The 16467-nt window shown below is 41.2% G+C and overlaps 1 protein-coding gene across 1 annotated transcript in view; it reads left to right on the top strand.

Moving 5' to 3' along the window:
- Positions 1-16467, top strand: part of hydin (HYDIN axonemal central pair apparatus protein) — a 654146-nt gene that overhangs the window by 521896 nt on the left and 115783 nt on the right. The window contains exons 60-62 of the mRNA XM_059651568.1: positions 3568-3803; positions 4279-4430; positions 8311-8497. Coding sequence (XP_059507551.1) covers positions 3568-3803; positions 4279-4430; positions 8311-8497 — 575 coding nt within the window. The remainder of the gene's footprint in view (positions 1-3567; positions 3804-4278; positions 4431-8310; positions 8498-16467) is intronic.

The raw sequence follows: 16467 nt of genomic DNA, 5'->3' as shown, positions 1-16467 counted from the left end.
ATCATGCAATTGCTTCCTAGTCAACGTGCTGTCCAACTTGAAAGGGTTCAGAAAAGATTTATGAGGATGTTGCCAGGGTTGGAGGGTTTGAGCTACAGGGAGAGGCAAAATAGGCTGGAGCTATTTTCCCCTTATAGAGGTCTATAATATCATGAGGGGCATGGAAACAGTAAATAGGCAAAGATATTTTCCTGGGGTGGGGTAGTCCAAAACTCGAGGGCATAGGTTTAAGGAGAGAGGGGAAAGATATAAAAGGAACCTAAGGGGCAACCTTTTCATGCAGAGTGTGGTGAATGTATGGAATGAGCTGCCAGAGGAAGTGGTGGAGGCTGGTATAATTACAACATGTAAAAGACATCTGGAGGGTATATGAGTCAGAAAGGTTTAGCGGGATATGTGCCAAATGCTGGCAAGTGGGAAAAGATATATATAGGATATCTGGCCTGCATATACGAGTTGGACCAAAGACTCTCTTTTGGTGCTGTATATTTCCATGACTGTGTGCAAGGTGGCCTTGGCTTCTCTGATAGTCCCTAGACCTTTCTGGAAGATTTCTGGGCATTTAATTAGAACTTCACTCAGGCAGCCATCTTCTAATTGAAAAATGTTCAGCCAATCAAGGTGAATCTCTCACAACCAATCTTGCCTCAACAAGCTTGGGCCTGAGCCTTTTACTAAAATCACTAGTAACTGAACCAGCTGCTTTTCATAAGAGACTGGAACTGAAGGAGTACCCTTAATCTGTAAAGATTCCCCAATCAGATTTTCAGCCAAACCGAGGGCTTGAGCAAACTTAAGGGCTGAAGTCCCGATCAAATTTCGCTGAAAACTGGTACTGTGATCACTGGTATGCCTGTGCCACTATCAACCTCTATTAGAACCAGTTGACCATTTTAACCAAGCATTTATTTTGATTGGTTCTGATTTGGATGTTGCTAAGCAACTTAAATGTTCCAAACCAGATGTAGATAGACTTTCCAGGGCATAACCTCTCCTGGATACTGATCCATGAGTTATCTGACTCAGTTTAGGTATAGTAGGTCTCTTTATCTGAGTCTGCTTGCCAGCAGCAATTACAATGGCTTGTCAGCCAGGATCCTGAAGAAAACGTTAAGCATTTGGCCAAGGCTTGGCTTTGTTTCAGGGTTTTTTTGGAGGCTGACCACGAGTCCCTCTGATCAGGAAATGTCCTGAGTGAGCCAGTGCAATTGGCTATACTCAAGTGATCTTCCCCAAGCTCAGTTGGACTGACAAGGATGTCCATTTCCGTTGAAATACCCTGCACTCATATGCTCCACTTGCTATGTTGTCAAATGATAAAGCCTATTTAAAGTCCAGTTGTGAATCAGCTTGTGGGTGTTCTTGTGATGTTACGTCATTAATCCCACACACCAAAGGGTTTCTGAGCATCCATTTAAGGATTAAACCGACGTCACATACTTCTGCAAATCATCTTTAACTAATCAAAAATATTGATACGGATTCCCCTGATTCTTGAATTGCTGAGTAAAAACAATAACGTCTTTGAACTAAAGGAGGCTTGGGGTCGTAATATTCCTTAACTAAGCCCGTCAATTCTTGAAAGGTTTTAGTATCTGGTGCCTCGGGAAAAGTTAGACTCCTGATAAGAGAAAAAAACTGCATCTGCACAGGCTGTGAGGAAAATTATTTGTTGCTTTTCACCTGCCATAATGTTGTTTGCCCAGCTATGATAACACATTCTTACCAGAGATAGTAAGAACTGCCGATGCTGGAGTCTGAGACAACGCAGTGTGGAGCTGGAGGAACACAGCAGCTGTCCTGCTCCTCTGATGCTGACTGTCCGGCTGAGTTCCTCTGGCTCCATACTGTGTTACCTCACATTAGAACATAGAACAGTACAGCACAGAACAGGCCCTTCAGCCCACAATGTTGTGCCGACATTCTTTCCACATACTAGGCCCATGAAAATAAAGTCATGAATGTAAAAAATGCTCACTCCAACTCAAATACTACTGCTGTGAGCAAGTTTTTCAGGAATATGCTTTTCTGTCAGCATCACTGAAATAACTCCACAAAGGTGGTATCCTGTCACCAAATCACCCTTTATTTACATATGAGCAGTCCTTCACTCTGCTATTGCCTCTTTAGAGTCAGCTCAGAGTCTCTGTCTCTCCTCGTTTCATTTTTGTCAGCAGCAACTGCACTGAGTAAACTGGCTGTGGCCATTGCACAGCAGCACTGCGTATATTTTCCCCACAACATCCATGGTCTGTGTGTATGTGCAGTGACTCAGTAAAAAGACACCATTATGCAAATCTTTATTCCATACTTGCGACCCCTAGGAAAGCACCCACATGGCGAGTGAAACGTTAACAAGCAAAGCTGGGTAAGGGCAATGCTTACATGAAGAAAGTGAAGAGGGAGGGTAGGGATTAAATTAAAATGGAATTGGAGGGGGAAATAAAGCACTCCACCCTCCCATGGTACCCACCTCTCCCTAAAAACCTTGACAGCACTGATGGGCACTACATGTTCCTTTTCCAAGGACAGCGAGGTGTGAAAATAGTCGTAAAGAAAGGAAGACCGTCTGCAGAGATAACCCCACTCCATGGCCCATTGCCTCGACCCATTTATAATCAGCCTGGCCAGGCCCAGGAGCAGACTCACAAGGTGGTGCTCTGATCTGCCCACCCCGATCCTCACTGGATGCCCAAAGATCAGAAGTGTGAGGCTGAAGTGCAATCAAAAACATAGCAAAAGGTTTTTCAAATAACTAAAAAAGGGGTGAAATCGCCCACAACCAATGTATACATGGTCCGTGGACTCCACCGCGCCACAAAATAAACAGTTGGGCTGGAAGTCCATTAATCACTGTAATCTGTGGCGATGCAGGATTGCTACATGCAACACCCTCCACCCTAGATCCCCAAAGGAACGAACTTACAAAGGCATTGCAGGTGACAAAAAAAGCCAGTGCAGTGGTTCAGGAAAAGGTGCCAACAACAAAGCAGCACTAGTTTGGGGGTTATAGGCTTAGGGAGACACAGTATAAGCCAGCTTTGTGCACGTGCACCATACCACTCTGACAGATCAATGCTCACACCACCAATCGCTCCCTTTTGTCACAAAGCATGGAGGAATTCCTACTTTTCTCTGTCATTCAGAGCTCCCTGATTGAACGTGTTTAACAGTCATACCGGGGAACTCATTTTCTCTGAGGGTCATCTGGCTGACCTCATCACAATCGTTACTTTGCTGAGTAGTCTTTGTTGTGACCAGTGCACACGTCACATGGAATGAGTAAAAAAGTTTTTTTTTCATTTTTCTTGCCTTTCTCCTTTGACAAACAAGACAATTTAAAAATATTTATAAGTTTCTTGTGGTCTGCTGAGGAAAGGATTTACATATAAGCTTTATAAGTTGCAGGTGTGTGCCTCTGGGTGTTTATTGTGTTAAAAAACAGTTTGATTTCTACATTTCTGAATTGCTTTCGAAAATCTTTCTTATAATGTTTGGTAACCTGTTGCCTGTGTTAAGCTAACGCTTTCTTTGCTGTAGATTCATTGGTGTTCATTGCTTGCCCAGGTATTGTGGTGGATGACATTGCTTCCATCTTTGAGGAGCATCATATTTGCCAGAATATTAATCTCCACCAGTGCCTGCAGTCTATTGGTTGCAGCGGAGTCTATGTGGAGGATGAGAAGAAATACCTTTTCCATAATGTACATGTCGGGGATAAAGTTGAGGCTCGCTTCAAGATTACCAATGGAGGCAAAGTAGCTGCTGATGTGCTCGTATCTGTTAAACCGGTTTCTAATAAAGTAAGTGCATGGTGTAACTCAACAATAATGCATAAACACAGTGCAGTGTAGCCTATGAGATTACAAGGTGTTGTTGCAATTGATTTCACTCGATCTTACCTATGGAGTACTTGATGAAAATGCAGTGGGATTTTAAAAGTAAATTCCCCCTAGGCTGGTCTATGGTCACCCTATGTCACAGGAGTTGGGTACAGAGTGAGACCCTGAACGTCTCCTGAAGATGGGATGTTGTATGGGGCCCGGGGGGCAATTCCAATTTCCCGGCCTCAACTTTGCTTCCCACATCCATTCCACACCTTTCTCGGACGTCAAATTCTGTCTCCTTAACTTGGTTTTATTTGCAAATGCTGCTGAAGTATTCCATCTTTTGCTGTTTTTATTTCAGATCACTGTCCAGGGATGTTTACCTAGTCACTACAATTGTACTTTTGATACCAATGTTTGGTTCACTGTTTGTTTTGTTCTGGTTTTTCAGGCTGCTGCTCGTATTACTGATATTTTTGATGTGACACCCACCAGAATGAACATCCCGAGCTATGACCACAAGTTTGTGGTTGTTACGTTCACACCTCAGACCATGCAGAATTACCAGTGCATATTCGAAGCTGTTGTGGAGCCAACACCTGGGTATAGCATTAGTCTATGGACATTATGTTGTTACAATTGATGGGACAGAGCTACAAATAGATCTGGGATACATAACTTATTAAGAGTAACCAAATTGAGAAAGACATAACCGCAAACAAACTACAGAGGTTAATTTCTTTGGACTTCCAAATTGGGAAGATATAGTTAAATTTGCATTGAATCATGATTACACATACAGGGTGAACTCACGTTAAGCTGGCTTGCATTTGTGAAAACCTCAACATGAAGTAAAATAACTAAAAGTAAAGTGTGATTTTCAACAGGAGTCAATGTTAAAGTAGAGTTGGGCTCCTGACGATAATTTTTACCTGGAAAAAAATTGAAATACGGTGTTGTACATGCGCAGTACTCTGCATTCTGAGCTGAAATAATATGCAAAACAAAACTAGGAAGGCTTCAGTGAAGAAATCAGGCTTCTTGCTTTCAGGCAAGTCTCTAGAAAAATTCACATTACCGCACAACAAATGTACAAATCTTCTATGATTTTACCTGTAGAGGACAGTAGAGCTGATGCTTGGGTTATACAGGTACCTGAACAGATAACTGTTTCAAAAAGGAATCATGACATTCAGCTGCAGAATACAGTCACATTGATGCTAGTTCTCGCGGCACACACAGGGACCTCCATTTGAGTTCTGCCAGGGCCACTCAGCTCCTGACCTCATTACAGCCTTGTTTCAAACATGGACAAAGGAGCAGAATGCCAGTGGTGATGTGACAGTGACAGCCTTGACATCAAGGCTGCGTTTGACTGAGTGTGGCATCAAGGAACCCCTACCAAAACTGGAATCAATGAGTATCAGGGGCAGACTCTAAATTGGTTGGAGTCACACCTGATGCATTGGAAAATGGTTGTGGTTGTTGGAGGTCAGTCATGTCAGCTCCAGGACATCTCTGCAGGGTGCTATCTTAGGCCCAATCATCTTCAGTTGCTTTTTCAATTAACTTTCCTCCATCATAAGGTCAGGAGTGAGGATGTTTGCCAATGATTGCACAATGTTCACCACCATTCACAACTCCTCAGATACTGAAGCAGATCACGTTGAAATGCAACAAGATCTGGACCATATCCAGGCTTGGGGTAACAAGTGGCAAATAATATTTGTGCCACACAAATATTGTCAATGGTCAACCCACAGCAAGTGGACTGCAGCAGTTCAAGAAGGCAGCTCACCATCACCTTCTCAATGACAACTGTCCTCCCTCAGCTGATGAATTGATACTCCACCATGTTGAACAACACTTGAAGGAAGCACTGAGGATAGCAAGGGCACAAAGTGTACTCTGAGTGAGAAATTTCAATGGCCACCAGCAAAAAGAGTGGGCAATAAATGCTAGCAAGCCAGCAATGCCCTCATCCCACAAATGAATAAAAATAAATCTGATGCAATATCGTTAGATATAACTAGGAATTAAGGGATGTCAAAACAGTCTATAATATTTTAAATAAAGAGAAAGGACATTAAGAAACAACTCCAGCAAAATTAGCTTTAAAATGGAAGAGTTAAAACTAGGATTCCCTGTATGCATAGTGAAGTTTGTTTATATAAATTCTGGAGACTATTTTTGTTCCAAAATGGCATCTGTGAAGCGCAAGCACATTGATGCAGGTGAGTCCAGTACTATCATGAGTAGGCTGTTCGCTTGCACAGACAGCATGTACCTCAAGTCTTAACCTCACAGCTGCACCTAACACCTCTCAAATACAGACAGCTTAACACAAATTTACCCACAATTAAGTCTTCCTGTCAACATCACTAAACGGACTCAGCAACTACCTTCAGGATATCAGCTGATTGATTTTTATTGGCTGTTGCTACCTCTGCAGAAGGGTTTTGTGACTGCTAATTTGAAGTAAGTCCACACGGAAAGTAATGGCAGGTGCTGAAGGAGTTGATTCAGACTTCAGAGATTCTGCTCAAGCAACTTGCTCCAAGATATGGATGCGGTAGTTTGCTCCTTTTGACTTTGAATAAACCTCGACAAAACATACTTCATCTTTCTCAGAGCTCCTTTAGAAAGATGCATTCCGAAGAAGGTGGGTGAATGTGTGTTCTCCACTGCTGCTGCCTCAATCAAGGGCAGAGAGGAGTGAGACTTTAGGCTTGCACGAGGGCTCTGATGCCAATCATATCAATAGCCAAGCTTTGTTTGGGTGTTTGTTTGAAATGTTTGGTGATGAGACATTCTATTAAATTGACTGTGTATTTAGTGAGCAGCATCCACTATGTCCTTTTCCCACATGTCTCAAGGACGTTATGCAAAGAGCATACCCTCAGCTACACCTCATCCCTGACACTTTGTCACTCTCCAATAACCTGGGAGCTCTTATCCAGACACATCGTGTGCCTGCTCCAGCTAGACCAATGCACTCCTTCAAGAATTTCTCACCTCACGTAAATTTGGGCCATTTGCTGAGGTATGCAACCAACTTACTGCATATTTACTGCTGGGTTACATGCTACTAGATTACATTCCATCAAAAGAGCAGACAACCCAAAGTATGCATCCTGCCATTATGAGAAGCAACATACACCGGTCAATCTCATGTTGCAGTCCATACCTGCACAGTTCTGGTCACCATATAATAGATAAAGATGTTGAGCCAGAAGTGGATGTTCACACAATGATAGATCCTGTACTAGGAACCATTGAGCTAGGATATACTGGAATAGAAGAGACCAAGAGGATCCCTCAGAATGAGTTAAAAATGTGAAGGCATTTGATATTGTAGATGTAGAGAAATTGTTTCCACCTGCATTGGGGAGTCCATACAAAGGGGCATAAAAAAGTCAGATTAAAAGAAACAAATTGTGAGAGCTTTCTTTATTGTGAGTATTGTGAATATTGAACTCACTGCCAGAGTGGTTTGGACAGTCCATACTGACAATTACTTTGTGGCTTGATTCGTAAATGAGGACAGAACCAATGTTTACATTCTTGTTTCTTACACTTGAGATTTCTCTGACCTATTTTTGTCCTAATTAGTATCTTTTAGGGCTGTTGTTTCATGAGTGGCAGTATCTATTTGTAACTTCACCCAAATCAACTGGCCTGGATTTTCCAAAGACCAGATAGCCATTTCTAAAAGTGGATGGGAGTTGGGCATGAGGACCCTGCGGAATCTCTGACATAACAGACTTCATAGGAATTAGCCACGAAATTGGACAACTTCCCTTCGTCATGAACCATCCAAAATTCTCCAATGAAACTGGAGAATTCAGATGGTTCCTCTGCAGTTGAGGAACCAGTCAAAGAGTAAATAGATAGATACATAGTCTAACTCTTGAGTGACTATCCAACTGATCCCCAACTTCCCTTACACACTTTCAAATACACCTCCCTAAGCCCCTCTGCTGTAGATATATTTTGATTGCACTCCTATCAATATAACTATATCCAAAGTGTACAATTTGTAGTCTGCTTCCTGGACTGATTAATCAGACCTGCAAAGATCCTGATGATTTACGAATGAGCATAGTAGTCCTAGAATGAAAAAAGTAAAAGTTGAGCCTGATGCAAACACAAATTGGCAGGAGTATAGAATCCGTCATTAATCTAATCTGCTCTTGCATTTTGCACTGATACAAGAAAAATTTGCCCAGATGAGGTCGCAGATAGATACTGCCAGACATGAAACAATGGACCTGAAAGTTTACCAATCCATGGAAAAAAGGAGAAATTGCAAAACCTCAACTATAGAAAGGAAAGATCCAAACATTTTTACATGTATTTTGCAAGATTAGCTTTACAGAATGAATGGGGTTGTATATTCACAAAGTTAAATACACGAATTTGCCATTGCTGTCACACTATTTTTTTTGGGAAAACCATTCCTTTTTCACATTTTGTTTTCCAGTGTTCCTAAGTCAAAATCCCTGGTATTTGATATCGTTGGAGATGGGAACCTGCCCCGGATCAATGTCCTGCAGCCAAAGTTGCGCAATAAGATAGGGAACCCACTGTTAATCTACTCACGTCTACTGTTAGGCCAAACAGAGAAGCTGCCTGTGGTCCTCAAAAATGATGGTACCTTACCTGCCCAGGTAACATGTGAACCATGTGGTATCATATTCAGTAGTAATTTAGTGGCTTAAGAAGTATCTTCTTTAGTTTCAAGAAATTAACTCCAGCAAATTGTTTTCTACAGCAGCAATTATTTTCTTAGCTTCTCACATTAAAGCACAACACTTTCAAATTGCATCCACCTTGTACCCAGTGTGATCAAGGGGATTATGAACAATACCTGTTCAATTTTCTCCCTTCAGATGTTCTTTCAGTGTGTCTGTTTGAGCGTGACGGCAGCAGGGCAAGTGAGCTAACTGATTATGGTATTATGGAATCTGTTCAAGTCAGGAGATAGCAAATTGGTATATAGTGGCAGCAGGTGACAGAATAGTGAGAGGGATTTACACCGTTGTCTCCAGAAAAGAGCACTCATTTAGAAGGCTGTGCTGCTTGGTCTGTGCCAAAGTTTGTAATATATGCTCAGCGCTGGAAGAAATATAGAGCTGGGAAGATCCAGTCATAGTTGTCCCTAGTCACCAGTAACATACACAGGCCAAGGAAAAACGTCTTGCAGAGTCAGCAGGAGGAACTAGTCATCAAATTATGATGTGAATTGTGACCTAAATATTGAAAGGCACAATAGTGGGGTGGCACGGTGGCTTAGTGGTTAGCACTGCAGCCTCACAGTGCTAGGGACCCAGGTTCGATTCCAGCCTCGGGCAACTGCCTGTGTGGAGTTTGCACATTCTTCCCGTGTCTGCTTCTCTGGGTGCTCCAGTTTCCTCCCACAGTCCAAAGATGTGCAGGCTAGGTGGATTGGCCATGCTAAATTGCCTGTAGTGTTCAGAGGTGTGTGGGTTGTAGGGGGATGGGGTTGGGTCTGGGTGGGATGCTCCAAGGGGCGGTGTGGACTTGTTGGGCGCAAGGGCCTGTTTCCACACTGTAGGGAATCTAATAGTAAGGCAGCACAGGGAACTAGGAAAAGGTGGAGTGGTGGCTCTGTTAATTAAAGATTGTATTCACACAATTGTGAAAAAGGGTCTACTTTTAGCAATCAGGATGTAGAGACAGCTTGGGCAGGGATGAGAAAGGATAGATGCAAGAAGTGGTACATGGGAGTGTTTCACTGGCATTGTAACAGTAACCACATGGCAGGACAAAATATAATGGAAAAAATTACAAGAGCTTGTCAGATATAGCAATGTCATCGAAGATTTTAGCTTACATGTAGATTAGAAAAATCAGGTGAACAAAAATACCCTAGATGAGAAATGCATAGACTGTTTCAGTATAGTTTCTGAGGAAAGTATATTTGCTTATACAGCAGGGGTTATATTAGATCTGGTATTGTACATTGAAGTAGATTAATTATGTTATCGTGAAGGTTCCCTTAGGCAGAAAGAACCATTGTGTTATTAAAATTTACAATGAGTTGTGGGGCGGGGGGCGGGTGGTGGGAACAGAAGCGTGGACACAAAACCCATATTTTAAACATAAATGAAGGCAATTATAATGGCAAACATTTTCACATAGATAATAGCTCATATCTGGAATGAACTGCCAGAGGAAGTGGTAGATGCAGGTATAGTTACATTCAAAAGACATTTGGACAGGTGCGTAAATAGGAAAGGTTTAGAGAGATCAAATCCAGGCAAGTGGGACTAGTTTAGTTTGGGAAACTTGATTGGCATTGATGAGTTGGTTCAAACGGTCTGTTTCCATGCCATGTGACCCTATGACTGTAGCTCTCTAAAATGAGCTGGCAAATGGAGCTAAAGGATAAGTCAATGGAAATGCAGTGATAGGCTTTTAAGGGAATATCTTAGAATACACAGAATGGATACATTTCAATGAGTACAGAAAATTCCCAATAGTGTTTCCATTGACAATAGTTAATTAAAAAAGAGAATATTCATTTAAAAGGCAAAGCACATATTACACAAAAGTGGCAAGTCAGAAGATCGGATGAAATATGAAAATTAGCAAATAAATACGAAAAATGAATGTGATGAAGGTTCATGATGATCAGTATTTAGAAACTTGAATTCTAGAGAGATACCTTTAAATCTAACTTGTATTTCTATCTTGTGTGGGTTTGGAAAAGAAACATTTTTCATTTTTGAATTCTGTGTGGTCCTGAGGTGTCTGGAAATTAGTTTACTTGCATCTAAATTGGGCTTTTAAAAATCCTGGCACTAAGTGTTTCAATGCTTTAGGAAACAATGAGTCAATAAGAAGAAAAGGTGCTGCTGTCTAGCAGCAAGGTGCTCTATGACACTGAGAGACAGAGGCTGAAACTAATTCTTTTAGAAAGAAAGAATCATCCAGTAGGTTTCTTCAGTTAATGTGCAGACTTCTGTCAGAGAGAACAGATCTCTGGCAGCAAGCTGCTGCTACCTTAGCAGTTTTCAAAGCAATTTGAAGAGACAAGCAGTCCTGAGTCACTTATTGCCGGTAAGAAAAAGCTCCAGAACAGTATGCTGTGGAAGGAATGTTTAAGGAACCCATGTTCAGAAGTAAGTGTGTTAGCACTTTGCTTAAGGGCCTCATGAGGAGACATGAATGAAAGAAGGTTTGCTGGAAAGAACCAGTTGTACCCATGTCAACTGAACAAGGAGCTGTAGCGTGGAAACATGACGAGGTTTATGTTTCTGTAAGGTTGTTGTAAAGGTAAAACGGTTATAACCTTACTTCTGATATTTATCGTAAGGCCATTTCAAATAGTATTTATACTGTGTGAAATGGTGTTTTTGTTTTTGTGTGTAATAAACTTTGATACTTCTTCTTTAAAAATACTTTGGTAGTTTCTTGTGAAAATAGCAATGACTGACCACCACGGTAGCCAAATTAGTCAAACAGTCATACAGCTTGGAAACAGACCCTTTGGTCCAACCTGTTCATGCTGATCAAGTTTCCCAAACTAAGCTAGTCCCACTTGCCTTCACTTGGCCACTAAGCTAGTCCCACTTGCCTTCACTTGGCCCGTATCCCTCTAAGCCTTCCCTCATCATGTACCTGTCCAAATGTATTTTAAATGTTGTAACTGTACTTGCTTTTACGACTTATGGTCTGTCAAAACAGGTTTCACTCTGGGATCAGACCTGTCCGGTATGACCATCAACTGGAATCATAACAGTAACAGAAGGGGGAAAAATTGCAGTGCAAGAAAATGTGACTAGGGAGAGATAAAACATAATTACAACTTTTAAAAAACAAATTGGGTTAACCAAATGAAATTAATTCACAGGAATAAATAATGGAAAACATGGAGTTGACAGATTAACAGTTCATCGAGTCATAGTCTAGTACAGTATGGAAACAGGCCCTTTGGCCCAAACTAGTCCATGCTGACTGTGGTGCCCACTCAGCTAGTTCTAATGGCCCATATCTCTGTAAACCCTTCTCATCCATGTAACTATCCAACTTTTTTTTCAAATGTTGCTATTGTACCTGCCTCAACCAATTTCTTCAGCAACCCATTCCATATACGCACCACTCTCTACACGAAGATGTTGCCATCAGGTCCTTCTTAAATCTTTCCCCTCTCACCTTAAACCTGTGCCTTCCAGTTTTCAATTTCCCTTCCCTGGGAAAAGATTATATGCATTCGTCCTATCTATGCCCCTCGTGATTTTATACACATCAATAAGGTCACCCCTCATTCTCCTATGTGCCGAGGAATAAAGTCCTATTCTGGCCAACTTCTCCCTATAACTCAGGCCTACTAGTCCTGGCAACATCCTTATAAATCTTCTTTGTACGCTTTCCAATTTAACTATGTCTTTCCTATAATAGGGTAACGAAAATTGTATACTCAATGCCTGAACCAGCATGCTAACTGCCTTCTTCACCACCCTGTCCACTTGTGACGCTGCTTTCAACAAACTATGTACTAGTATTCCTAGGTCCCTCTGTTCCACAACATTCCTCAGGACCTTATCATTTACTCTTTAAGTTCTACCTTCGTTTGACTTTCCAAAGTGCAACACGTCACATTTATCTCTATTTAACTGCATTTTCCAGTCCTCAGCCAACTTCCTCATCTGATCAAAAACCCTTTTTAATTTTTGTTAACCTTCTTTGCTATCAATGATACCTCCTAATTTTGTATTATCTGCAAACTTACTAATCATGCCTTGTACATTCACATCCAGATCATTTACATAAAGTAACAAATAACAAAGATCCCAGCACTGACCCCTGTGGCACACCACTAGTCACGGGCCTTCGGTCCGAGAAACAACCTTCAACCATCACTCTCTGCTTCCTGCCATCAAGCCAATTTTGAATCCAATTAGCTAATTCTCCCTGGATTATATGTGACCTAACTTTCATCTCTAGCCTGCCATGCAGGACCTTGTAAAATGCCTTACTAAAGTCCATACAGACAACATCCACTGCCCTACCCTCAACTATCCTCTTGGTTACCTCTTTGAAAAACTCTAACAGATTTGTCAGACATGACTTCTCAAGCACAAATCCTTGCTGACTATCCCTAAACTGACCTTGATTTTCCAAATATTGGTTGCTCCTGTCCCTCAGTATCCTCTCCAATAACTTGTCAGGCTCACCGGCCTGTAGTTCCTGGGCTTATCTTTGCTATCAATCTTAACCAATAGAACAACCTTAGCCACCTGCCAGTCTTCTAGAACTTCACCAGTTGTTAAAGATGAAGCAAAAATCTCTGCAAGGGCCTCTGCAATTCTCTCCCTGGCCTCTCATATGTCCAAGGATGGACTTGCTCAGGTCCAGGGGATTTACCCACCTTCTAAGGCTGCAAACACCTCCTCTCTGGCAATGCATATGTGATCCAAAACATCCCCTCTTGTTTGCCTTATTTCCTTAGCATCCATGATTCTCTCCTCAGTAAACACTGAAAAGAAATGTTCATTAAAATTTTCCCCCCGTCTCCTGTGGCTCCACACATAGAGGGCCATGCTGATCTTTAAGGGGTCCTATTCTCTCCCTAGCCACCCTTTTACTTTTAATATAGCTATAGAACCTCTTGTGATTATCATTAAGCTTATCAGCCAGATCAGTCTCATCCCCTCTTTGACTCTTCTGATTTCCCTCATAAGTGTGCTCCTCAACCTTTTATAGTCATCTAGAGATTCAGTTGATAGCTTAAACCCAGTGTATGCCTCCTTCTTTTTCCTGATCAGAGCCCCAATATCCCTCATCAGTGGAATTTTGCTTCAGGATTCACTTTAGAGAATAGCAGTAATATCCTAGAAATAGCTGTAAATTAGGAAATGAAAGGAGTAGAGAAATGCAAGAAAATTGCTATCATGAGGTGAGTGGGACTAAGCAAATTGTTGAAGCAATAGACATACAAGAAAAGACATGGCTAGTGAGATAGTTAATGCATTTTTTTTCCCAAACTCCCTATATTTGGGGAGGATTCCTTTCAATTGGAAAAATTGTGAAAGCAGTTCCTTTATTCAAAAAGCGAGTTAGACAGAAGCAGGAAATTGTAAGTCCTATAATTTTATAGAGAAAATGCTAGAAGCTATTATTAAAGACATTTAAAGGTAATTAGGCTGAGCCAGTATGGTTTCATGAAAAGGAAATCTTGTTTAACCAATTTATTGGAGTTTTTTGAGAAAGTTACATGTGTTTTAAGTAAAGAAGTACAGTACAAGGATTTCCAGAAAGCATGTGATAAGTTGCGACATCAAAGATTATTTCAGGGAAAGAACAGTGTTTGGTATAAGAGGTAATATATTAACACTGATAGAAGATTGGCTAGTCAATAGGAAACAAAGAACAGGCATAAATAGGTAATTTTTTAGCTGGCAAGAAGTAATGAATGGTATGCCATAGGAATCATAGGCTCCAAAGGGAGTCAGATAGTTAAGTGAATTGGCAAAGATGTGGCAAATGGAGTAAAATATACAAAATGTAAATTATCTTTATTGACAGGAGAATAAGAAATAAGCATGTTAGCTAACTGGTGAAAGATTGCAGAGTTCTGAGACATAGAGGCACCTGTGAGTCCTTGTGCATAATTCACAAAAGGTTAGAATGCAAGCACAGCAAGTAATTAGGAAGGCTAAAAAAATGCAATGTTTTATTCTGAGTGGCACAGAATGCAGAAGTAGGGAGCATTATCCTTCAGTTGTGGGTCATGGGCAAGCCCACAACTGGAGTACTGTGCTCTGTATTGTCTCCTTCTTTAAGGAAGAATGCAAATGTATTGGATGTGGTTCAGAGACGTTTTACTAGACTAATACCTGGAATATATAAGTTGTCTTATTTATGACAAAGGGCTAGACTTGTGACTGCTAGTGTTTCGAAACCTAAGAGCTGACCTAATTGCAACATGCAAGATCTTGAGGAGGTCTGTACAGAGTGCTTATGGAAAGAATGTGCCCCTGGGTAGGAAAATAAGGGGTCACTATTTAAAAATAAGGAGTCACCCATTTAAGGCAGAATTATTTTCTCACAGAAGATTGAGCATCTTTGAAACTGCCTTTCTGAGAAGATGGTCGAAGCAAAGTCTTTGAGTATTTTAAGCCAGAGGTAGATTGTTTCTTGTGAAGTATGCAGATGAAAAGTTAACCCAGCAGTAGACTGGAGCTTGGAATAATCAGATCAGCCATATTTTATCGAATGGCAGGATCAACGATCAGAGTGGCCTACTCCTGCCTTTAACTTGTATGTTCCTGTGTTCATCCTCCAGTGGATTCTATCCAGTCCTGGGGGCTTACCAACTTTAATTGCAGTATTCCTTTGAAATAACCCTTTATTAATTTTAACCCTTTCTCATTCTTGTACCTGAGGTAACTAATACTTGTCTAATACTCTGGTGGGAAACATTGGGTTTGATTAAGAGATCCTGATGGGATTAACTGTAGATCTACATTACCAAAATATCAAATTTTATTTATGGCTTTTTTCACAGAGTATTACACAAGAAGCCTAGATAACTTGGCAAGGGACTCCATGGGCAGGATTTAACCTGCAAGCTTCTTGATCTCCCTGTCAGTTTACAGTGCAGGTTTGAAGCTTGTACTACATGGGGAACAACTGTTGATCCACAAATTGCCCATTTAGTGGGTCAGAAGTCATAGCAATTGGAAGAAGTCCATTTGGCTCATTGACCCTTCTATGCTAAAGTGAAGAAAAAAGACTCACGAGACACGATTTGTCGCAGGTACAGAGGATTTCCAAGTGTGCCTGAAGCATTATGCCACCCGTCTGATACCAGAAGGCAACCTCCAGGTAGCCACCCTGTTCCCCTATCTCTAAAACCCTGGAGATAGAGTGGAAAATCTCATTTAGCCAGCAATAATATCCATAAAATTAATTGGACACCTCCCCACCACTTGTGGGCAGGTAGCCTTGCAGATACCCCACTTTACCTCAGGTTGAATTTTTAAGGCCAACGCACTTATGAAATTGATATTTTGTATGGAACTGTGCAAGTGACCTTAAGGTGTTATCACCAAACCTAACACCTTTACGTCCCTTAAATTTGAATCAGTCACTCAGTGAGCCAGGATAATCTATTAATGAGTGAAGAAGAGAAACAAGTGCAGAAATTACTGCAGAAGTTCACCAGGTTTGGCAGCATCTGTAGAAATGGATTGAAACGTTAACTCTGTTTTCTCTCCACAGAAGCTGCCAGAACCTGTGGAATCTCTCCAGCAACTTCTGTTTTGGTTTCCGATCTTCAGCAGTTCCTTGTTTATTTTAGTGATAATGGGAAGCCTAATAATTTTGTACTTCTACACAAGAAAGATACATTGCACATCAGTAACTGTTTGGACATGTTATGAAATCATCTTCATACCCATCACATTTTGAAGTGGGTTTTGAGCCTAGACTTTTTGGTTCAGGTCAAAGATCACACAGCACCAGATTATAGCCCAACTGGTTTAAGAAAGGAGCACCATCACTGAGCCACAGGGTGAAATCAAGTCAGTGTCTGTTATTGATATACAGTTAACACTTTGATTTCTGCTGTTTCTGAAAATTGGTGGCACATACCAGTGGGAATTAAACT

This window comes from Stegostoma tigrinum, chromosome 16, assembly GCF_030684315.1.
Source record: "Stegostoma tigrinum isolate sSteTig4 chromosome 16, sSteTig4.hap1, whole genome shotgun sequence".
NCBI lineage: Eukaryota > Metazoa > Chordata > Chondrichthyes > Orectolobiformes > Stegostomatidae > Stegostoma > Stegostoma tigrinum.
The sequence above is the reverse complement of the archived record's forward strand: the minus strand, read 5'-3'. Positions and strand labels throughout refer to the sequence as shown.